Below are 25,599 nucleotides of genomic sequence, written 5' to 3'. Positions count from 1 at the left end.
AAACAGCCCGGGAGTCAGTGATAGAGAAATCAATGGTTTAATGGACAGGGGGAATCTTACACCTCTGAAGCAAGATCCTGGAGCCAAACCCCACGGTGTTTGGCAGATGGCAGGCAGGAAGGGCAGCAGTCTTTGCCCCCTGGGGGGAGGGGGAGGTTACCAGTTATAGGGGGAATTGACATTCGGTTGGCTCATCTGTTACCAGGGAAACTAGCAGAGGGGCATGCCTCTCCCCGCCCCTTTGATAAGCTATCAGGGCGGAGATGTTTTGATCTAAAGATTAGAACAGTCACTAGCTGGGACAGGGGCAAGTACGTAGGAAGGTCAATCAGGTGAGTAGGGTGTAGGTGAAGCAGGCCCTGGTCCAGGGGGGAATGTCCTGAGAGCAGGAAAGCAGCCATCTTGGGGGGCCTGATCATAGAGGCTAGGTGCTCTGATGCCGCCAGCCTGCTTCACTCTCGTATCTGCCTGGTCAGTATAGGCATTTGAGTTTGTGGCTCCAGCCACAAAGCTGATCTCTGGGGATCTCATCAATTACATTTTTTTTTTTTTTTTTTTTGGCGGTACGCGGGCCTCTCACTGTTGTGGCCTCTCCCGTTGCGGAGCACAGGCTCCGGACACGCAGGCTCAGCGGCCATGGCTCACGGGCCCAGCCGCTCCGCGACATGTGGGATCTTCCCGGACCGGGGCACGAACCCGCGTCCCCTGCATCGGCAGGCGGACTCTCAACTACTGCGCCACCAGGGAAGCCCATCAATTACAATTTTTTCCAATCCTACCTATGGGACTATTCACTCCATCTATCCCTCTAAAGCATATTGTAGGATTCAAACACAAAACTATGACTCTATCAATTGTACAGTTATTATCAAGAGCATTTTTGCTTGGGTTATGTGTGTTATGTTTTCTTTATTTGGTCAAAGTCACATTTTCCTTGCAAGGAAATACCTTGTAGAAGTTAGTGCCAAGAAAAATAAAAGATTTTCTCTCTTTAATAATTTGTATTACATAAAGCCTTTCTCTTTTTGTCTCAGCTACCAGGAAGTTCAGAACTCAGTTTAATAATGTGTCATAATTCTGGTGGTATTTCTCTCCTTATTTTATGCGCCCTTGATTATTAAATTAATACTAATTACTAACATGAATACACAACTGCACATGTCCTACAAACAGTTTTCAAGTCTATTTTGCAGGAGATTGGGCTTCAACACATCAGTATATAATAAGTGTTACTAACTTCTCAAACCATCCTCCACAAAGACAACAGAATATAAAACACTAATCAGACTATATTATCATTCCCTTGCTTATTCAAGAACTCTGCATATCTACCTCTTGCTTATAATAAGAAGTCTAACCTGTTTATCAGAGTGCCCAAGACCCTTTATTACATTTCTGTAACCTAGCACATCATTCTGCACTTCGGTCCTCACAGAGTCCCAGTAATGGACTAATGATAGTTTTCCAAATGTATCATGGCATTACCCACATCTTGTCCTTCACAGTACCATTTACCCCACGTATAGTCCCTCTAGGAAGGTAAGTTTACCACAGCAAATACTGCACTGTACTAGCATTTTTAAGCACAAAAATTTTAATAAAATTCTTCCAGGAAGAATCCTGTTCATTTTGTATATGTTCATTTTGGTACATCTGAGGCTGAGCCCAACAGTTCATACAAAATTGTTCTCACTGACTAATCATTTAACTAAACTGGTTTGCAGAATTGTTGATAGAATTGAAATAACTGATACAGGGTTATTTTTGACTATAAATAATGGAAAGCCTTTTTAGAATAAATATTGAGTGCTTACTATATGCCAGGTCCTCTTCTAAATATGTAACGTGTATTGATTCACTCAATTCTCCCAACCACCATATTATCCTATGATTTTTGTTCCCATTTTAGAGATGAGGAAACTGAAGCCCAGGGATTAAGTCATTTTCCCAAGGACTCACAGCCAGGAAGGAGTGGGGTCAGGGTTGACCCCAGGAGGTCTGTTTCCACAGATGACATTCATAGTCACCCTGTCTCCCATTTGCAGATTGAAAGTCTATTTGTCCCTTATGACAGCAAATAAGTAGTAACCAATCTCAACTTCCATTAGTCCTACCAGTTCTCATGAGAATGATGGGATTATTTTGAACTCCAGTATTTCATGAGCAGATTGTATTCTTGAAATGTCTAGAGAAGTCTAGCAAAAAGCATTAGACAATAGTAACTTTGAATGTAGTGTGTATGCATGTAAGTATGTGTATGCACATTAATTATTTAACCAAGAATAAAGAAGGGTGAAAAAGTACCAGCCAGTCTCCACCATCACAATCACCTGAAGGCAGTGGCTCTCACTGTGGAAGACAGAATCACCTCCCTCTGAAGTTACTGGCACAGCTTGTAGAAAGGGGATGTGTTATTGACTTGCTTGGAGTCTTAAGATGCAAACATTTGATTTAAAAAGACTTAGTGACAGAGACATACCTAACGACTTCTTCCACATCAAGGGTCTTCATTCTCATTCATATTCAACTTAGTCAATTTAGAGTAGAGACAATACACTTCTAATCGCTGATGGTAAGGCAGGCAGCATCCTCCATGTTTCGTACATTACGGCAGGGGGGATCCGTTGATTATAAGGAAGGGTTGATCACCCTATAGACCTGCATTTCCAAAGCTGGAGGCCTTCCTGTCTCGAGATTAAGGTCAGTCTTCAGTGGTCCTCTTAATAAGGTAAGGCTCTGGGCAGAGACCTGATATCTTAGTCAGCAGGTGCCAGCTCCTCTCCCCACTGAGTGACGTACTGGGTCAGCCTTTACCATACCCACTCCCAGCTGATTCTAAGACCGGTTTTAACTAGTATTAATCAATAATATGCTTAGCTGCCTTGGCTTGTCTCAATAAAAAGACAAAGGACGTGCCAAAGTCTAATCTGTTTGTCCTAGAAGAAGGTACACGCTCAACCAATATCTTATATTTATGAGTCTTAGAGCATTCCATTTTATTTTCCTCACCACAAATGTATGAACACAGACCCTTTTATCAGTCTTTCCTCTGAAGTAGGGCCTGGAGACTGACTCACCGAGACTATCATTTATTAGTCAGAGAACTAATAGGAGGATATTTGGAGAAATAAAACTTTGCGGAAGACCGGAATATTTATTTGGATGGTATCTAATTCAAACCTGAGGTAGCATCATCTCGAAGAAATGAAGGTCTACATAAATTCCTTTGGGAGGGGGCTAAACCTGTCTTCTGGCTGTTTTAATCTCATCAAATTAATAACTGGAACTATCATCTTTGTCATAAAAAGCACCTGCCATTAACAAAACCTGTTCCCCTTGGAAAACAATTTAACTTTCAGTGAATTAAAGTTATGGGGCACTCTCAATAAATTGCATCCTGCAGTTAATACTGAAAGAACATTTCTACAGACAATAATGTCACATTCCTTATTATGGCTAGCATAACTTTAACTCTTAAAGGTTTTATATTTTTAGACCCTAAAGGATATGTTTTTCAGAATGTGTATAGAAAATAACTTTTTTAAAAGAAAAACAAAAGTTACTATTTTTTGTAGTCATAAAAATCTATTAAGGTGAAAAAAAAATTAACTACCTGATATTTTTAAAAAGATAATGACAATAAAGTTCTGTTTTGCCTCTGTATTTCATAAACATGGACGAGCACAGTGTTGAGCCTATTTAAAATAGCCACAAAAACTAGTTAAGTGACTTCCATGGTCTGTAACTAGGAAGGCTGAATTTTAAAATTATTTTTCACAAAGGTCTATCTGAAATGCCTTTGTAGGTTAAATTTTAGAAGTATGTAAAACTCATCTATGAATATTTGTGTTATTAATGATAACCATAAGGTAGCAAGCTTTGTGTTATTCATCAATCAGTGTAGATAATGGCTTTGAGAGTCGTTAACTCATTGTACTCGTTCCAAAATTTCTTTTTTTTTTGGCTGCGTTGGGTCTTCGTTGCTGCGCTCGGGCTTTCTCTAGTTGCAGCGAGTGGGGTCTTCTCTTTGTTGTGGTGTTCCGGCTTCTCGTTGCGGTGGCTTCTCTTGTTGCGGAGCACGGGCTGTAGGCGCGTGGGCTTCAGTAGTTGTGGCACGTGGGCTCAGTAGTTGTGGCTCACAGGCTCTAGAGCACAGGCTCAGTAGTTGTAGCACACGGGCTTTGTTGCTCCGCAGCATGTGGGATCTTCCGGGACCAGGGATCAAACCCGCGTCCCTTGCATTGGCAGGTGGATTCTTAACCACTGTGCCACCAGGGAAGCCCTCCAAAAATTTTACTCAGGGCAGCTGTTGATGATTCTCTTCAAGAGTTCCAGGGGGACTCTAAACCATGGATTAGGTCGTGATTTTGAGCTCCTGTCACTGCGACCAGCTAACATGACACCTGGCCTCTGCTCCAGGGGCTAGTTTGTATGCCAGCTGATTGTCAGGGACTTAGTTTGAGGTGTCAGCTTGTCTCTTTGTAGGTAAAATGTATCACCCTGTAATATCAGTGACCTAGTGAACAACTGGCAACAGGGTATCATGTAATTACTCCTATGGAAATATTGAAAGTAGGCTATACCTTACACGTATATTTTATTTTGTTTAGTTTGTTGTGAGTACAGGATGCTACTTTATCCTGTTGTTTCTGTTTATACTCTGGTTGAATTGTATTCTGTTCAACTGAAATTATTTTGAGTTTGCTCCTGTATTCTAATTTCTAATTAAAGGACATCCATACTTTTGCCTATACACACACACACAAACACACACACACACACACACACATACATGTATATGTGTGTGTGTGTGTGTATATATTCCCGAAAGTAGCAACTTCTTCTCTATTCACTGTATGTTGATAAATGTATATGGACAATTAATACCTGCAGGAAGAGGTACATCTGGCCATCCCTGCCCAAGGGCTGACTCGTTGGCCATTGTGGGCAAGTTTATGGAAGAAGGAAGAGGAAGCATGAGGAAGCTCCCATTCCTTCCTGTAACTTTCATTTCTTCCTTTTCTCTCAACAGGAACTTTTTACCCCTGAATGCAAGTTTAAAGAATCTGTTTTTGAAAACTATTATGTAATCTACTCATCGATGCTGTACAGACAACAGGAATCTGGTAGAGCCTGGTTTTTGGGATTGAACAAGGAAGGGCAAGTTATGAAAGGAAACAGAGTAAAGAAAACCAAGGCAGCAGCTCATTTTCTACCCAAGCCATTGGAAGGTGAGTGTTATGGGTGTTTTATCCTTATCAGATTTATCACACATTTATCTTTCACACTGATGACTCTACCATGGCCACAAGGAGCCCTCATGGAACGCTGGAAATGTTATCTTGATCTCAGTGGTGATTCACGGGTGTCTTCATAAGCTGTGCATCTAAGATTTGTACACTTTACTGTATATATGTATATGTGTGTTATATGTATATGTGTGTATATTATGTATATATATATATATATACACATACGCATATATTCCATTAATTTAAATGTGTCCATACTCATTTCTCATGTCGCAGATCCTCACTACCCCAACCTCTCTAGCCCCTAAATAATTTTAATTTAAGAAATTTAAAATCTGCAATGACATTATAAAGCTGTGACTATGACAGTAGGTATACTAGAAAAACTAAGTTTTGCGTATTATGGAATGTTTGAGTATTTGCCCATTTTGCTATTATCTAGCTGAAAGTAACCACGTATTTGTGAATTAGTATAATTACAGGAAATATAAAGAGTTAATAAGTTGGCCTTTAAAGAACTTGTTGATATTAGATATCTCCCTTCCAAGCTGCATAATTGTTTAGTAAATTCAAATGTGGCTTGACCTGCTTTTACACTCAGCTGTAAGCAATGAAGCCTTCAGATTTACTTTGATTGGATTTCTGGAGAGGCGGCTACAAAATTGTAATTAATCAGAAACATCTGCACATTTCTCATTAAGGATTCTACCGGAATTTTATCTGTGTAACATTTGTTTAGGAACTACTAAAAGAAATTGATATTGAGGCTTTTCAAAAGTGTTTTTCTATTCAAATGCTTTTGTTTACCTTTTGCAGAAAATCAGACCTGCAATAACTAAGTAAACGTTTGAAGCCAGCTTACACGGTTCGATTTTTCTTTTTGTTTCTTATTCCTACAGGAAAGCATTAGCCGTCAAGAGAAACGCATATTGGTTTTATAATCCATATTGTCTTTATAGGAATAAGATAATTTGAAATATTGGAAGTTAATTATCTGTGGATATATAATTCAGCTTTCAGTTTGCCTAGGTTTGGAAAACCAGTCTTGTTGGTTAATACCATCTTTATAATGTCAGTGATATTGACTATATCACTCTTAACTAAATTTGCCTCTACAACGAGTCATTGAAACGCAAACAATTAGCCACCAGGGCCTATCTAGGAAAGGAAAAATTATTCCAGTCTGAAATATGAGTGACTTATTCTCATTCTACGACAGATCATAAGGAAAATGAGAATAAAAATAAGAAATTAGAGGGTTTCTCTGTTCTTCCAAAATAACGTATCCATGATTTGGCTTTACCACTTCAAGTGAACTTTGAGACCGTCAGATATTCAAATGCGAGTGAAAAAAATTTAAAAACTAAGTCCGTAGCAACTCTACAAAAATCAGGCAAAATCTGGAAACCAGCTATTTAGTATATCCAGCAGGAAATATCTGAGACCCTAAAGATACGGGGTAGTAATATCACTCTGCATTTTATTAATACACTGAACTGTTGTGTGTATATGTGTTTGTTGTGTGTTTATGTATACATGAAGAAGAGAGAAATAGAATTTTCAAACAACTAGCAGACAGAAGTACTCTAAAGACAAGGGGGTATTATAAAGACAGGTTATCACATAGTGTAATTGATAAGGAAAATGAATTTCAAACTTTCAAAACCCGTACAGGATGTAAATTGTATCATTGGAATTCTTAGGGCAAATTAGATTCTTGATGAATTATTGGTGCTCTGGGGCCTTCATATTTCTTACACAGCTTCACTGCGTAGACGATCAAGATTAGCACTCTGATGCTGCTGTCGCCTAACTAAATGCCTGGTGGGAGTGAGGGACTGGAAAGTTTGTCAAGGATATGGATTAATCTCTTAATCCTCTTCACTTGCTAAGTCCTTTATGATAGGTCTGATACGCATGTGCTTTCAAGTCTGTGTGCTGCTGAAAGGTCTCACGCTGCATTTGCAAAAGGTGAAATCCTACCACCTTGAACATGTAGAATGCATATAGCGGTTCCTCCTAACAAAGCTTAAGTTCTCTTCGTAAAATATAGGCTTTCAAAACCCTAAAAAGCAGGTTGGGCAGCTCTAATTCGCTTGTCTTTCTGATGGCAGATGATTTTAACTCAGTGTTCCCCAAGCATCAGTCACCCTGAAATCTCCTTTCCCAGGATTCCCTGGAATCACTTGCAGAAAAGCCACATGAACTATTGTGATTAATGATATCACCAGATCAATTCCCCAGAGCTTCCTCAGACGTCATTCCCACTTGCCCTCTTGCCATTCTGTACTTCTGCCTTATATGACATCAATGACAGATTTTCATGATTATACCTGAAAATGAGGCATAAAAAATATAAAACACCCCACACTTGCCTTCAATTATTTAAGGGTCTCTTTGCATGATTTCGGGAGAGGAAATCTAAACAATGATCTCTGGAAGACCCTGGCTTAAGGAAAGGGAGTTGTCTGTATTGCTTTTATGGCTTTGAAGCTGAGAGTAGTGTGATTATATTGCCTTTGAAGCACTTGAGAGAAAAATTATTTAATGACCTGGGGTGTAAATACCTAGAATGGAAAAGATGAGTGAGAATGAGTTCCACGTGTTGACAGCGTGCAGTGGAAGGAAAGTCTTTTTCTCGCTGAACAAAGAGAATTAGGTTAAAGGCTTGCCGTTCTCACATAGTCCCTGTGGGGTGTGTGTGTGTGTGTGTGTGGCCACATCCCCCATTTAAACCTTCTCTCCTAGACAAACATGCACGTGCCCCCAGGTGCGTATTTTGGATACACAAACCAGAAAATGCAAAGGAAGTAATATTTTCTGTTTGGGGGCCGGATTTTACTGCTTTAAAACAGGAATTCCCTCTTGATGGGGTTACTTGACTTCAGGGAAAACGGGACTGGGCCAACGGCTGAGGTCTGTGTGTGAAGCTAACCAGGTAACATCTCCTTTTCCTCCTGCCCTCCCCGTCACTAGTTGCCATGTACCGAGAACCATCTTTGCATGACGTCGGAGAAACGGTCCCAAAAGCCGGGGTGACGCCGAGTAAAAGCACAAGCGCGTCTGCAATCATGAATGGAGGCAAACCAGTCAACAAAAGTAAGACGACATAGCCAGATCCTCACAGGTGTTGTGACTGACTCGCCCTGAGCACCGTTGAGTGATTTATCCTGGCCACAGCCTCCTGTTCCGGGGCCCAGGAGCAGCTGGCAGTAAGCAGACGCTTGCTGCCCGCTGGCTCGAACTTCTTGGTCGCAAGTGGATAAATCTCAACGTGTTGTGCCCTCACAACAAGAAGACACCTGGATAACCAGCTCAACTCAGACCATGGAATGCCCTACCAGATATGGAATGCCTTTTTAATATCTTTTCTGTGACTGTGACACTTCACGTGAATGACCTACTTCACAAGTCCACTCGATACCTTGCCTGCTGACAGCTCCCCATATTCCTTTTTGAGTCCCGTTTCGGCGAATTCCATGTGTTTAAGTTCGATTTTGTAGCACACAGATACTCTTGAGTAATTTCTAGTTAGATGCTGTAAACCTGTGCTATTATGGAGTTCTCTTCTTCCCGTTTTTACAGGGCTGCTGGCTCCACTGTCTGTGACCTTTTGCAGGGATTGTGTTCCTCTCAATCGTAACTTGTAGCGGTTGGCTTAGTTTGGAGAGCGATCAGGGAAACAGAAAGCCTTCTAAACCTATTATGACACATTGCATCTATAACGATTAAGAGTGTTGTCTCTGGCTCACACTACTGATGAAACACACATATATGCTCTGTCCAGTAGCAGATACTGTGCTCCCAAGGCCGCGTGGCCGGGCTGAGAAATGGGGTCAAACGCAGTCATGGGAAGCGCTCTATGATCTGGGTTTGACATCCCCCTTAGTTTCTTTGTGTGTGTGTGTGTTTTATACATATCACAAGCTTACTGGTAATGGTAACATTTGCCTTGCCCAGCGAGCAAGACCCACTGGTTTTTGAGAAAGTGGGTCCAAAGAACTCTGTAGGCCTTGTAGGCCTGATTAAGGTTCATTTTCATCTATGAATCCTCATTATTTGGAAAAAAGGAAAAAAAAATCAATAATTACAACCTACAAGAATTGCGCTACCTAAATCCATTTCAGATAGAATCCTTCCTGTTTTTAATGAACCAAACTTAATGCCATCCCTGGTTTGGGCTGCATTCCACTCATACTCAGCAGAGCATGGGCAAGGCGGCTGTTGTGTTCTTTTCTGCAGCAGCAATGCAAACGTTAGTTATAAATTAGACTTTAATATTTTTGGTGTTTAACAAGTTTTTAAACTGGACATATTAGGAAAAAAATATTTTTTTTAGCTCAGCATGCTGAGTCAGGTACTGTGTAATTCACCAGTCCATACCTCTGACTCAGCTTCTCGGGCCCCTGTGGCCCAATGGCTGAGTTAGAGGTGCCTTGCCATGATCTCAGAATGCAGTCTGTTGAATTATTCTAGATTAAAACTAAAGACAAACCAACATGTTCAAACATCAGGTTTTCGGTCCATCTGATTTTTTTTTTTTTTTTGCTGTTCTTTGATTTTGCTTAACTTCCTTTGGAATTTAATACTGCTGAATTCTGAGCTTAGGGAAGACAACGACTAAGAAAGTCCATGAATAGTTGACTCCACAGTGAAGAAACCATGCAAAATGTTCAATATTGGATATAAAGAGTTTCAAAATGTTTGCTACTAAGCTGTTTGGAAATATATTTGTTAACTCTGTGTATACTTAATTTCAATGTTTTCTCCTCAGAAGAGTTAACTGAGACCAAACTGAACCTCATTTATAGAAAACTATACGTGGGATCAATGAACTGGCCTCTTGTTATTATTTCCATGTGGAAGGATGACCCAGTCGCCATTTTCTCCCATCTGCATTGTATTTACTGGGAAATTATTTTGTCACTGCTTTCCTAAGTCTCCATGACAGCCCTTGCCCAGCATTTAAAAATTTTGGCCTGCTTAGCTGATTAAAGATTTACTATCAATTTAACTGTTTATGCTTATTTCATTTTCGTATTGAATTCCACTTTAATAAATAAAATGTTAGCATAAACGTTTGAGTAGATTTATTGTCGATAGTGCTAAAGTACAACAAAATGCTTCTTTTGACCTCTCTTGATTTCTTGTTACACCATTTTAAAGCTTATTATTTTTAACAGGCTAAGTTAGAATACATTAGATGAATTTCATTAACCAATTGTTTAGGGAAGACATATATTCCATAATATGTGGCAACTTGAAATTCCAATTAGATGGACTTACCCTACTGCGCACAGGCACACACACACACATCAAACAACCCCACCTATGTTTTTGGTAATCAGCCCTACTTGCTGGTTTCTTTTTCCCCTGTAAGCTTGTTTATTGGTTAAAATTATGACAAGATTTATTTTTGTAAGTGACTGAGATTTCAGTAAATGTGTATCTGTTTTGTTTTTTACATGAGTTATCGATAAGGGCGTTTATCCCTATGAATGGATGTCAAAATACTTTCTTCTAATATATGTTTAGACGTATCGCAGAGGGGTCCTTGTTATTTGTGATTTAGTTAGATCATTTCCTCTGTGTCTGGTCTGACCTGTTGCATGGAACGAGGACAGCACTGATGAACTGCATGTTGTAGGACCTGTGTATCAAGAACCATTGGTGTGTATTAATCTACATACAAAGAGTTTGTCTGCATTGTACAGTTTCTGTGTTGAATATCATTTGTTGTATTCATAAATACAACATATTGAATAAAATATTTATATGACGGCATATTCAAACACATTGAACAACTTTATGTAATGAAATGGCACTGCATCACCCACATAGAGAAATGGCATGTAAATAAGTTTGGTAAACTCATTTTCCCCCTTTACCATGCCAAAGAAAATTTTAGCTCTTTGATGATACCTCTCTTGCTATTTTTCCAGGATAAGACTCCACCATTTTCTCCCCTCAAAAACTGTTTGCTGTTTTAAGTAAGTGCAATCTGTCACCTTTGGTGTTCTGTACAGTAAATCTGATGGAATTCATTTGTATTTAGAGAACACCACATGTTCTGTACCTCCATGTACATATGTCGATCTTATCAACTCTTTCCAATATCACATTCCTTTTGCATCCATATCTGGTGTGAGAGGGTTATGTCTACTGATTTGTTATGGTAGCTGTTCCATTCATTCCTCAACAACGCTCTGGAATGTTCATTGTTTTGATATTTCAGGTGACATCATTTTATTTTCCTGTAAGTTTGCTTTCTAAAATACTTTGCTACAACTTTACTTGGAAAAATTATAGAAGAGATGCAAATGGTTCAGCCTATATAAAGAGTAAAATGGAACTGAGCATCATGTCATTACAAATCTTGGAGAATTTAGAGATTCGTGCTCTAAATGTTCCCTTGCCCTGAGTGTTTGGGGTAAGGGCTGGCTTCAAGATGGGCCCACAAGACTGCTGCAGTCCGTCTAACTGTTTGCCTCTTGGAGAGTAAGAAGAGTTTCTTTATCACACCTGGCCAGTTGCTTAATGAATGCCTAAAGCACTACAACAGTCTGCTGTTTTCAGGATGACCAACATCAGATTTGGTTCTTTTTTAAAAAACAACAAGAAAAAAACTTCTCTCTTTTTAAGTTAGACATGTATCACTTCATTTAAAGTTTTCTCCCTAATATTAGAGTGAGAGTTAACATTTGAAGGAGAGACCAGATTGACTAAGAAATCCATTTTAGAAGGAATTGAAAATCATTAAAAATTATTTTCAATGTTATTTCAGAACAAGACTATACCCAGGGCAAGCTTTTGAGCTAAACACAGGCATATCAAACTCCAGGTGTGAAGAGTATTACTTTGGAGTGAAATACATTTCATAGTGTAGCTCTCTTAGCTTACAAAGTGGCACACAGGGCCTGCTGACTCTCTCGAATACTCAGTAGGGTTTCAAAGGTTTGATAGTGAATCTGCAAACAAAGACTGAGTTATGTTTTTGTTTTTACCTGGTTTTCTCTATCATTTGGTCTAATTCCCACGTTGTGTTTGCATTTGAGGTCGTGGAGGCCATTCCTTCCAATGCGCGGTAGGAATCTAGATTAGCTCAGAGTCCAGGAAGACAACAGGATATAGTGATTCTCTTAGATCTTAGGACATTAGTAGAATCTTATTAAAAAGTCCTTTATGGAAGAATTCCTCAGTGATGGTTAGCCAAGCAAGCAGGGTTGGTGCCAACACCATCTGCAAACTTGTCGCATCTTTCCCAGTGGACATTAATCCCACCATAACTGCCGACCAACTTAAACAAGCCAACAAAATTTGCATATTTTCCCTCCACCTATTACAAGTTTGTTCTTGCCCTGCCTTTTATTTGAAGAGGGAGTTTTTATCTTAGTAATGGAATCAAAAGTCAAAGTACAAAATAACATTTAAGAAGGTTAGAATCTATGTCTTTACATGTAACTATGTTTATTTTTCTCCAACTTAAACATGTAAATTAAATCACTTCTTAATAGATCTATTGATGTTTCATTGCTAGAGACAAAACCACACATAAAAACACGCACAAGAACTGTTATAGCAGACAGAAAGAGGTAAAAAGAAAATATTTGTTTTAAAAGAAAAATATTCATTAGAGTTTAGGTACCATGTGACTTATGCTATAATTCAGCTTTGGTTCAATAATTCATGGCTAAATGAACCACAGAATATAGCTGACTATAATAGATTTTGTCAAAAAATTTGGACAAATCACATTCTGAACTTTATAATAAAGTAATTTCTCCATATTTAAACTTCTTAAAGAGCATAAATGCTGAGGACATTTTTCTTACATGAAAATATAAAAAGAGCAGCATTCTTGCTGAAGGGATAACAAATATAGAGAATGAGAAGAAACATAAGACACACCTAGGGTAACGTGATGAGACAGGAAACTAAGGGCCGTACCAGTAGAGCAGGATGGCAAACTACTGCTTAGCTGCAAGCCAAATACAGCTTGCAATCTGTTTCTTATGGCCCAGGAGCTCAGAATGAGGTTTTTTTATTTTTTCCATTTTAAAGTATTAAACATGAACAGACAAGAATCTTCTATAGAGATGTATGTGACCCACAGTCTAAAATATTTACTATCTGGTCCTTTATAGAAAGCAGGGTTCTGCAAGAGGGGAAACTGAAAGTCATTTGTATTATGATGGCTGGATAAGGTAATGAATTCCAATGTTTGTGCATCATCACATAAGGCATCAAAATTGCAACTGAACAATGATAACAGATTTGTTTGAGGCTTAAAGTGTTTAGATAGAGGAGAGGAAAGAGTACAATCTATCATTTCTTGACTCCTTATGGTCCCCTCACTTTATAAAAACTGATATATCAATTGACATACTTAATAATAGAGATACAATTTACATGGTTGCATTCCTTAATCTCAGGATAGAGATGACAATTTTATAAATCTCTTCAAGTATGAGAACACTATTAGTACTATAAAAATCAGCATCAGTTAAATTTTCTCTTAAATAATTTTCAATATCAAATTTTTAAGTAACTCAGCAGATACATATTTTCCTTACCTTTGGTGATTTGACTTAGAAAAGTCCAAGCCACGACTCTAGAATATTTACATCATCAAGTAAAATTTCCAAGCAAAAATTTTCATCTTAAACAATATGGAAATGATTTTGTTACATTATTCTAGGATTTTACAAAATATAAATCACATTTAGAAAAAAAGTGGGGTTTTTATTAGCTCTAAATAATTAAAGGTTGCCTAAACTAATGTGTATAAGTAGACTTAACTGTAAATATGTAAGGGAAGTCCAAAGTATTGTACATTTTCATAATGCAATGTGAATTTCATACAGAGCAGAATTTCATCATTAAGAAAATAAACATTTTGTTCTTATTATTGAGTGAATATTTGTAATTTCTATTTCAGCCATTTCTGGATTTTTTAAAAATCCTCTGAGCTTTTGAGACTTTTTATTATAGTATCTCTTCTTGATTTCTTTGCATGTCCCTACTTTTCCAGTAAGTCGTGTATCCTTATAAATAAGAATCTTTTAAGAGAAGTGAATGTGTATTTCAGGCCCATCATATATCTAACTATATGTTGTCTTTTTAAAAGGCAAGTTACCATGGAGTAAACAGTAAAAAAAATCGTATTTCTTGTATATGTAACCCTTGCCCAGTTTTTAAAAATGTTCTAGAAACAGAAAATAGATACCCCTGAATAAAAATTCATTTTGGGGGTTAATCCTCAGTAGGCAAATACACAGAATATAAGCAACTTATGTCACCATTTATTAAAAATGTCAAATTTTGCATTTTTCATATCTTCCTTAATCTTAAGAGTCTTTTTTGGAGTGAGTTTATTTTTAATTTTTTTAAAACATTTTTTTTTTTTGATGTGGACCATTTGTAAAGTGTTTACTGAAGTTGTTACAATATTGCTTCTGTTTTATGTTTTGTTTTTTTTTTTGTTTGGTTTTGTTTTGTTTTTTGGCCATGAGACGTGGGATCTTAGCTCCCCGACCAGGGATTGAACCTGCACCCCCTGCATTGGAAGGTGAAGACTTAACCACTGGACCGCCAGGGAAGTCCCTTTTGTGAATTTAAAGTGGGATTAGACAAATGACAAATGACTTAATGGCTAAAATGACCAGTTTTTTTTTTTTTCAAAAGCACTGGTTATGTAGTTTCTGCCTGCTCCCCTAGCCCACGTGTGTTTGTACACCACATACCTCATGTCTCCATAGGAAATACTGGCAAAATATGGTCAATGGATTTATGTGAGGATATATCTTCTCCTTAGACTCCAATATGGTCTTTCTTGTATAGGGGTGTGCATTTCTAACAACCGTGTAACTCAGGGTTTCTCAGCTCAGGCACCACTGATACTTGAAGTCAGATAATTCTTTGCTGTGGGAGGTTGTCCTGCACCAGAGGATGTTTGCAGCATCCCTGGCCTCCACCCACTAGATGCCCACAGCACGCCCTCCCACCCCACCCAGTGGGACAATGAAAATTGTCTGTAGACATTGCCAAATGTCTTCTGGGTGGTAAAGTTGCCCTTGTTGAGAACCACTGATGTAAATTAAGGTAGAAAAAAATTTTTCTGGCATTATTTACATCAGAATTTGCTTAACTCATCTTTAATGGGTACCCAGATTTCACTGAGGCATTCAGAAATAGAAAAACATACAATGGTCTGTTGGACCTGTCCTAGGGATGATTATATATGGTTCCCTCTGCATTTATATGTTCTAATGGCCTAGAAAAATAAGAATCCAGTTCTCTGCCATGGATTATTAAGGATATTCTGTGCCGAGCCAGATTTCACATGCATTTCCGTTCCATCCATCCCAGCATTCACAGTTTCCACAGCTACAGATTCCATTCCCTGCAATAAAGTACACAGGGGAGTCATTATCATGATCGAAAGTCACCAAGTTAAAATGTTATTCTAAACCACAGCAGTTCATAATCAAGACCATTTCATTCATCCTCTGCAGATTTTCTTATTCTGTTCTGTAGCCATCTTACCATTATCTTGTTTAGCAGCAATGGGAAGTGTGATTTTTCACATAATTAATGGCATCTGCTTGATGCTACCATCTGTGTATCATCTAATAGTGACCATCCTGTGTCACTCCAGGTGGCTTCCATGTCATAATTTTGTTTTCCTGTAGAGAGCAAGTTATGTCTGACTTATGAATAAATGCTAAAAACCATAAAGTCTCCTGACATAGAATGAGGTAAGCTGAGGAATCAGCTAGAAGAGGAGCCTTGTGCCACAGGGACGGACAAGACAGTGAATGTCTAGCTTAATGACATACACAAGCATTCATCTTTTACCTTCAACTAGAAACAAGGAGAACAAACATAACGTGTCTCCCTTTCCCCTGTAACTTGTTCAAGCAGATGTATTTTATAACCAATTATCAGGATTCAATAACTTGGGAGAGCAGTAGCTATGACACTGCTAAGTCTCCCTCATCCCCGCAACACACACACCCCACTCCTTGCAGCCAACCAATACATCAACCGTCTTTGAATTAGTGGTACCTGGGTCCTGTTTAAAATAATACTCCATTCCCTACACGAGGCTCAAAGTAAAATGGTTGTCCAGACAATTATTTTCTCTTTTCAACATATAACTGCATATGTGTGAGTTGAGGGCGTGGTTACTTTTGTCTGCCAATGCCCACTCCCCTTCTGCGGTGACTTCCTGTGAATAGTGGGTCTTGATTACACGGACGCTCCCCTGCCCAGCTGTCTATGGCAGTACGCAGTGGGTATCATCTGTCTTTATTGCCAGCTGTGACATAGAACAGTTAGGGTAGGTTGATACTGCACCTGTGCAAATGAGACCATCATGTTTGTCGCAGTCCCTGTCATCACAGTCGCAGAATTCTCCCGAAATATACCATTCTTCGGCAGAACAAATGCACTTCCCACAGTGACAAGAACCTGAAATCACAAAGGGCACTACTTGCTGTCACCACTTAACTAAAGGTTTCCGTCTAGAACAGAATATCATCAGTGCAGCGACAATAGACTTCTAATAACCTATCCTCCAAAGGGAAAAGTTTATTGAATAGCCGGTCGCTCAGAGGGGAGCCTGACTTACTGTAATTCGTAAAGGTTATCCAGGAAAGGCTTCATTATGGATCTAGACAGTTGCAATTAGCCTTGAGCAAATGTTCCATGGCCCAGCCTGGTTGAAATGTCAGTGAGAGCAGAATGTGGTTGATTCTTATAGATGGCCTTCCAAAAAAGGTATTCAAAAATAGATGTTTTTATTTTCTGAATTGAATCATGCTTTAAAGGTGCTTGTTTTTAAAGGAATTGAATAGCAAGTTCTAATAAGAGGGGATGCATTTATTAATAAAAGAAATACTAAATTATTGTGCTTACAACTCTGGATTTTTGTTTACATGATTTTCTTAAAATACGGACACGCCTGTATATTGGGTAGCTCTTTTATTTATTTATTTATTTTTTGTGATACGCGGGCCTCTCACTGTTGTGGCCTCTCCCTTTGCAGAGCACAAGCTCCGGACGCGCAGGCTCAGCAGCCATGGCTCACGGGCCCAGCCGCTCCGCGGCATGTGGGATCTTCCCGGACCGGGGCACGAACCCGTGTCCCCTGCATCGGCAGGCGGACTCTCAACCACTGCGCCACCAGGGAAGCCCTTGGGTAGCTCTTTAAAGTGCTAAAAATACACACATAATAACTCATGTATATTCAACTTATCAGATTTCATTCTCAGGATTTCCTGCCATAATCAAGGATAGCTCTAATCTCCCCAAAATGTTCATCTTTTATGAGGCTCTAGGTCCAACCACCTTTTCCATTACTTTACACATCCCCTCTTTTTAATTAATTATTTAATTAATGCCACTAATTAAAAAATTCCTCTAGTTATTAAAAACATTTTGGTTTGCTGAGAAATAATTTTATTAATTATTTTAATATGTTTAAAAGAAGAGAAAATATATGGATTAAATGGTGTCACAAAGGGAAGAAAGCTCTCACAGTCTACATGTCTTCATCTGATGGCCCATAAAACCCCACATGGCAAAATTACGTCTACAACCACAGTAAAGACACCTTTAAAATTTAAAGGAAAACACATAAAAAGGACTTTCCCTTCCTTCTATTTCCTTGGACGGGTTAGTCTTTCCAAACATGCTTTCCTTCTACTGAAAGATGCTTATCACTAAATTGTTCTGGTCAAAAATCACCTTAAGAGATTGTGAAGTAGAAAAAAGTACTTTGACCTATTTAACAAAATTCCAGACTCGGTAAGTTCAAAATTTGTCGGAGAGGGGCAGGAATCAATCATTAGTGCCTCTAGGAAGCACAGTGCTTAAAAAATGAGTTAACAAACTGAGTGAGTAAAGTGGCTAGAGAAAAGGATTTCCTCATACCATGGAATCAGGAAAGGATCTGTATAAACGTATCTCGAGCATTAAGCACTATGTGGTATTTCATATCATGGAAATGACTATCTGCATTTTAGTGGCAAAAATCCCCAATGGCCAAGTTAAACCTTCCACATTCCTTGTCATGTGGAAAGTAAGGGAGTACTAGTTATGTGCTCAGAGCTGGGTTTACCTTTGTTAAGTCCTTGCTTAAGCACAGCATGATTTCATTTAGTCTTGACTTGCCTTCCTGAGGGTCTTGGTTGCTTTGCATTTTCTTGAGTAAAATCTAGACAACTTTCAGTTCTGATGAGTGACTGACAGCCTGATGGTTGCTTAGGAACCAGTGAGCGAGGCCTTCCGGCTCAGTCTGTGAGGAAGGCTGGCTCCCTCCCGGTCTCATTCAGGTACAGTGTTACCTTATTTTAGAGATTTATCCTAGTTTTAAAGATTTCTTTCAAATTTCTAGGTATGGAAGTGTGCACCATTCAACTGCTCATTTAGTAAATGGTTAGCAACATATCTGCAAAAAAAACCCCAAAAAACAAAAAAACAACTTGGGACATTTCATTGAAATTTCCTCAGAAAGCACCATATTTCGTGCTTTATTTCCATGAGTAATTACTGGAAGAACTGGATTGTTTTCAGTTGTTTCTAAAATAGTATTTCCTTTGCATTCCAAAATTATTTCTACAAAGCAGCAGAAGTAAATGACTTTATCTGTCCATGATAGTCACATCTTATGCCTAGGATATTTTTTTTGTATTTTGTCACAATTCATGAAAAGATCTCACATTTCATTTTTAAACTTAACCTCTGGCCTTGGAACTATTTTAATTACTGCTCTTGCTTCTGGAATGCTTAGCTTCAGTCTATAGCAAAGTATTTTCCTAAAACTGGTAAGCTCAGCTAAAGTTAATATGGTATCATGGAGAGACCATTTGACAAATAAATTCCAGTTCCAAAAGTCTACTAGTCACTGAAATACTTAAAGTGAAAAATGGGGACTGATTTTTGTATGTGCTATGAAAAAGTAGCTTTTCTCAGTCAGCGTTTTCCCAGCTGTGTTGTTCTTTACTGTCTGTGTCTCTCAGAGGTAGGAAGTTCTTCTGCTTGTGAAACTAGGAATAGCATGTAATACTAACACATTGTGGTCATTATTAGGGCCTCTGATAGCAGCGCCTTGGTTGTAAAGTGCTCTGTTTTCATCAGTAACTGGGGGTCAAACTGCCCATCTCTAGAAAGGGAAAAACTTAGGCAAAGGATTCTGTCAGTCAGGCACAGGCCACATGACTGCCAAGAGGGGAGCAACTGTTCAGCTCAGCTGGCCGGGCTCCACTCACATCCATGAGACCCAGTCCAGCTATAGGGAGAAGCTGGCTCATCTTGGCAGGATCTCTAGGGTACTAAGTTCACGACCACAATATCACTGACCCATTTATTGTCTTTCTTAGTATAAGGACCCTAAAGAGTGCTCTGATCTCCCTTCTGTGCTTCCCACTGGCTTCCATTCCTCGGGAATCAGCCACATTTTCTCATTTGTCTTCAGAGCATCCTTAGGACACAAGAAGGGGAAAGAAATGAAATTCTTCTGCCTTCAAAGATGAGAAAATGAAAGTACATCAGTTAACCTAAGATTCCTATCTGATTCAATCTACTCTTGTACCTACCTACCTGTGATGCCTCTCCCGGGGAAAAAAAACAAAAACAAAAAAAACTTTCATATAGTTTCAAAAAATGAGTTGTGTGTCCTACAGATCTGCCCCAACAGCCATATCAGTGAGGCAACTAGAGCATGGAGTGAAGACTGGTTTTTGAACCATGACTTTCACCCTTTCTCTTTTCCAGAGATGGAGAACGGGTCGGGTGGAGGGGAGGGATAGGTGGTGGAGGTACCGTGGACTTAATCTGGACGATGCATTACTCGAGTATCAACGTAAGAGTGTAAGGGGTCATTAAGCGACATGCAGTTAATCATTGTCACACAAAAGCATCTTTAAGGATATCAGAGTGGATCACCTAGATCTGGGTTGAAGTTATCAGGGTAAGAAGGTTATTGTGTATTCTTGGATCCAAATAAATAAATCCCCAAACAAACAGCCTATAAATTATATCACATATTCCGCAAAGGTAGCTAAGTTTAGGGGAGACCTGGCTCTGAGATCGTCTCTGGTTATTCCCGCAAACAACTGAGTATAAGGGCGAGGCACCTTTGTTAGCTGCCCCATTAACAGAGTCGGACTTTCTTTTTCATCCATCAAGCCTGACAAAATGCTGCAACCCGACATCCCAGCAGGCAGATTTCACTATTGTACTAACTCTTCCATCTGTTATGAGGGTCACGACAATGTGTATCTTGTTTTAAATTTTTCTATGGAGTGATTTATTGTCTTGGCTATAAATTTGTAAAGAAATAAAATGCTATTTCTTCATCGTCTCCTGAGGTGACAGCTTTATTCACAGCTCCTGGGGAGCACACATTTCAGCCTCGTTTTTTTCTGCTGGAAACACTCAGCCGGGTCTAGGCTGCTAAGTGCTGTGCCCTGGGGATCTCAGGCCCACTACTCACACCTGCCCCGTGATCGGAGAAAGAAAAAGACTCGATTCCCTTTGTGAAAATCGGGGTGAGGGGTTTTCATTTACAAATTTGAAGACAAAGTACATGGCATTCTGGCAAGTCCATGAGATGTATCCAGAAATACATGGCCCCAGTTTCAATAACTCAGAAGGGATTTCCTTCTCTGCCACCATGTTGAAGACCCTTAGTCTATGGCCCCAGTTTACATAACTTGGAAGGGATTTAATAGTCCAGCATGGATTCTTCCAGAATAGGAAGAGAAGAAAGGAGCCCACAGCCAGCTGCTGCCAACACTAGGCATGCCAGTATCATCACTAACAGCAATCTCAAAACGTACAGCCTCGAGGCAGGTTTTACATTTCCTTCCGAGTTTAAAACTCTCTACCCGTTGAAGGATAAAAAATAGTTTAGACAAATATGCTGTCAACTCTTCATTGATACATGGATATATTTCCCACCACCCAAAGCAAACAATTTGAAAAGGCATTAACTAGAGAGATTTTCTTGTTCTGTTTTGTTTCATTTTGAGGAAATGCCTTTGGGCCAATATTTAGTCAACCTATTTTTTTTTTTTTTTTTTACATTTTCTACATTTATGAGGCTAAAAAATGAGTCACTCTCCTATGAATGTAATGACTTTAATAAGAATGTTTATTTCTTGAAAAGGGACTCCTCCTCCTTCGGAATTAAATTCAGTTTGGGCAATGACAGAGTGCTATTCACTAGTCCAGTGAGCATGGTTTTGTGTTTTCTTCCAGTACCCGCAACTGGACATAACTTAGCCAAGACCTGCTTAGGGACACTGTTAATGATGTGATAGTGTGTCTAGTAAACAGACACACACACAATTGCTGGTTTTTAAAATAAATATAAAGAAGCACACAAATTTTTTAATATGAATGGGTTTCTTCATTCAGTAGAGTTTATACGAAAAGCTAATACCCTTATTCTAAGGATAATGCCATTATGGAAAACCAACTAAAAGTACCTAAACTTTGTGATGCTGTGTTTGGACCTATGCTCAAAAAAATCCAATTCAGACAAATTAGTCATTCTCGGTACTCTTTTATACCCTCCATTCTGATCTGATAGCATTTTTTTCTTCTTTCCTGTTTCATCTTTGAAGGTTAATTCCATCCCTACCTCCTTCCCTGTTTTCTTTATTAATCTCTTCCTCCTCAGTTCCTTCCCTTTGTCTTCCTTTTAACCTCTCTTTCCTCCTTTTTGTTTCTCCCAACAGAGCCTGAACCCAAAACAAAGTGTTTCCAGGAGCTGAGGCCCCCCCTGAGAACCAAACTGGTACGAGATTTGTTTGGGACTTGGAATTAGATTGAATTTAACGGGAGAACAAACTGGGTACACAGTGATTGCTTTAAACTCGTTTGAGAGCCACCTGACTGCTGTAACTGCATTAGGTTGAGGGCATGGCCTCCTTGCCTGAACAATGAAAACACAAATTCAGGGTTCCTGGAAACGAAGAACATTGTTTTCTATTGAAATGATCATGCTTGTATCAATTTTCAGCCTTCCTCCCCGCACCCTATGTGGTCACATCATCCATCAGATTTTATCTTTGCAATTGTGTCAAGAAGCCCCCTTCAACCTGACAGCACCAGCCTTGAGAGAGAGGTGAAGCAACAGCCACTGTTTAGGGGCACATCTCCGAGGCACATCCTGTTTCTGAGGGCTCCTCCATTGGTACTAAGAGATTCCCTTTCTTCCCTGTGTCTTCTTCAGAAAGATATTTACCTGCTAATCCTGCCCCAGGGTAGGTGTTTCAAGGTAAGTGCAACTTCAGCTAGAGCCTTGCCCTGTCTGAAAGGGGCGGGGGGCGGGGGGGCGTGGGGGGGCATCATCTGTTCTGCAAGGAGGCTAGTGAGCTGAAGAAGAGAGCTGGGAAGCTCCAGGACATCTAGTTCCCTGCAGGGCAGCTCCGGAAAATTTAGTGAGAATCCGTGCACTTCCAGAATCTTCCTAGGTGTTTTCCTAGCCACTAGCAAAGAGGAATGTGACAGCCTCCTAGATGGGCCCATAGGCACTGTGAGAGCAGGATTTTAAAGTCTCTTGGAGAATTTATACAGAAGCATCAACATCAAGATAGCTAAAATTCAATCTATTAATTAGTATTCTTTCTCTGCTCAGGAAAAAAAACCCTGTTCTGCCCTTTTGGGGCTGGGGAAGGGGCACTGGTGGGGTGGCTTTTCTTCTAGAATCTGTTTCTGCAGTAAATGTTTGATTGAGTTAGCGGCTCCTATTCAATCAACTTGAAGATTATAACCACTTTGAAGGTTTAATTTTTTTTTATATTAGATTACACATGTGTGATTGGAAAATTGGTGATTTTCAGACCAAAGAAAATTATACCAGAACTTTGGGACGCGTGTACTTTTTTTTTTTTTCTTTTTGCGGTACGCAGGCCTCTCACTGTTGTGGCCTCTCCCGCTGTGGAGCACAGGCCCTGGACGCGCAGGCTCAGCGGCCACGGCTCACGGGCCCAGCCGCTCCGCGGCATGTGGGATCTTCCCGGACCGGGGCTCGAACCCGTGTCCCCTGCATCGGCAGGCGGACTCTCAACCACTGTGCCACCAGGGAAGCCCAGACCCGAGTACTTTTTCCTTCCCTTTTTATGAAATGAAATATGTAGTCTCCTTTTATAGCCTCACATCCCTAACCCTCCCCTCCTCCACACACATCTACATATTTAGCCTCTGAAATTCCCAAAGCCTATATGTTGGCAGTTTAGACGCTTGTGATCACTTCTCTGCGGTTCTTGACTACGCCATTTCGCAGGTGAACCCAACAATTATCCTTTTGCCTTTTTGGCCCATTCAGTGCCCAGTCTATCTTGCTGGTTTTCTTCTTTATACAATCATCAATTCTTTTTATTCAGCAGTGACGCTGAACATAGCAAGTGCCCAGGGATCTTTTCACATGAAACCTGTTTCATGCATTTCATTTTCTCAGGCCCTGAACTTCATTTGGCAACTTTTTTTTTTTAATTATTTTATTATCTCTGGCATTTTCATTTATAGTGGCATTTATTTAGATCCACACACGCAGAGGAGGTGTGTGCATGTGAGCTGTAGTCCCTGGAGCTTTAGATAAACCCATTTTTCTATCACGAATTCATTTACAACTAAAGAAAGCAGCACACAGGAATATTTGAGACTCTCCTTTTGATAATAATTTCCATTATCGTTTGAATGGGAGAAATTCCAAGCTTAAAGCCTGGTCCGGGCAGAGGACAGAGGGGTCTGCGTTCTGCAGAGTGCAGTCTGCAGAAGCTGGTTGTACGTGCTGCCGTATAAACCACGTGTCAGAACAGGGATTCTGTCCAAAGCTGCAGCGGACACTCACCCTTCCCCGAGCACAGTACGCCATCTGCCGATTCGCACAGACTCCTGCTCTGTTCCTCCGTCAGGTTACATTTCCGCGGATGCTGGCAGAGCTTCCCGAACCATCCTCGCCCACAAATGCAGCGACCGCAGGAACACGTGCCGTGGCCTGCGAGGCAACCACAGGGTGGGGTGAGAGGAGTAGATGGGCAAAGAGCCAGCTGAGTCACAGTCTTTAGGAAAGAAATATGTAAACCAGAGTATCTCATTTCCTATCAAGCCAACACACTTTCTCCTTACGCACAGTTTGGCGTGTGAGTGTTTAAAAGAACTTCGCAACAGAGTTCTAGCTGAACACAATCCTCTTGAATGTCGTGAATGTCGCATCAGAGATGGATTCAAGAGAGAAAAGAAAGCTTGAATCAATTTAAAGTGGATTGTGACCATCCTTTCTTGATACACAATACTTCCCCATTTGCATTTTTATCAGGATGGAGTCTTCAGGCTTTTCCTCACTGTGCACGCCCTGACACCCAGACCAATCTGCAAGGCTAGTCACGTCACCACTGCCTGCCCCATTTATTGATTACTCTCCTATCACTTACAAATAAAAACCAAAGGTTCACCTCCAGACAAATGGCATCTGGTATTATATTACTCTCTCCCTGTGCTCCTCTGCTTGCTAATAAGAACAGATATAAGTGTAAGTAATGGTGTCTCCCTATCGCTGTATAGAAGTTAAAAACAGCACGAGGCTTAGACTCATATCTTTTCCTCCCTTTTGTTTCTGTCATTGGCTCCTGGTTTGGGGATGTTTATCTTTGGTGTGTACGCAACATTATATCTGTGACACTTATACACTGGCATATACATCTGACTAGTCTCTGGCCACCAACACTCCATTCAATTGCATCCTCTTCCATGTTAATTTCTCTTTCTTCCCATCAATGCTCTATTCTTTTTCTATACGTGCATTACCTTACAGCCAGATCTCTCCAAAGAGAACAAACAAAACAGCTATTTGTTTGGCAAAATTTTACTAATTACTATGAACAGAGCATTTTTCTAGGCATCAGGGGATGCAAAATCAAATATGATGGACATGGTGGTCCCTGCCTTACTTGCAGGGACATATCAAATCGTCATTCAGACTGCTCAACCCCACTGCATCTTTTGAGACCATTCTGCCTTGACCATTTGCTCTGGCAGGATCTTCAATAGTAAATTTCTTCCATCTGCCTCTTCCTACACTCATTTCTGCACAAGGAGGGATTGGGGGCCAATATTTAATTGTTTGCAATTCATTGTTAAGATTAAAAAACCTAAGTACTCATGACCCAAGTGATATTTCTCTGTAACACGTGACCATCTGGAAGCGAATGGAAAGCAAATGGGAGGCAAACTTAAAAGACACCTGGATTAACAGACCTATTTCTGCCAGCCTCTTCTTGTCCATATGCTGATTTATTGAACTGCATCTCACCACAGCCCTTTGAGTCAAGCA

At 39.8% G+C, this 25,599-nt stretch overlaps 2 protein-coding genes across 6 annotated transcripts in view; one reads left to right on the top strand and one right to left on the bottom strand.

Annotated features, from left to right (window-relative positions):
* Positions 1-11,121, top strand: part of FGF14 (fibroblast growth factor 14) — a 322,262-nt gene extending 311,141 nt beyond the window's left edge. For both annotated transcript variants that reach the window (XM_073795397.1, XM_019921045.3), the window contains exons 4-5: positions 5,033-5,231; positions 8,229-11,121. In XM_073795397.1, coding sequence (XP_073651498.1) covers positions 5,033-5,231; positions 8,229-8,365 — 336 coding nt within the window. In that variant the 3' untranslated portion in view covers positions 8,366-11,121. The remainder of the gene's footprint in view (positions 1-5,032; positions 5,232-8,228) is intronic.
* Positions 11,122-14,315: 3,194 nt separating this feature from the next.
* ITGBL1 (integrin subunit beta like 1) overlaps positions 14,316-25,599 on the bottom strand; it is a 218,113-nt gene continuing 206,829 nt past the window's right edge. For all 4 annotated transcript variants that reach the window (XM_073795391.1, XM_033843480.2, XM_073795392.1 and 1 more), the window contains 3 exons: positions 24,118-24,264; positions 16,611-16,724; positions 14,316-15,654 (listed from right to left, as the gene is read on the bottom strand). In XM_073795391.1, coding sequence (XP_073651492.1) covers positions 15,563-15,654; positions 16,611-16,724; positions 24,118-24,264 — 353 coding nt within the window. In that variant the 3' untranslated portion in view covers positions 14,316-15,562. The remainder of the gene's footprint in view (positions 15,655-16,610; positions 16,725-24,117; positions 24,265-25,599) is intronic.

The sequence above is a fragment of the Tursiops truncatus genome, chromosome 18, assembly GCF_011762595.2.
Source record: "Tursiops truncatus isolate mTurTru1 chromosome 18, mTurTru1.mat.Y, whole genome shotgun sequence".
Classification (NCBI taxonomy): Eukaryota; Metazoa; Chordata; class Mammalia; order Artiodactyla; family Delphinidae; genus Tursiops; species Tursiops truncatus.
Note: the sequence above shows the minus strand (reverse complement) of the source record. Positions and strands in the feature narration are given on the sequence as shown.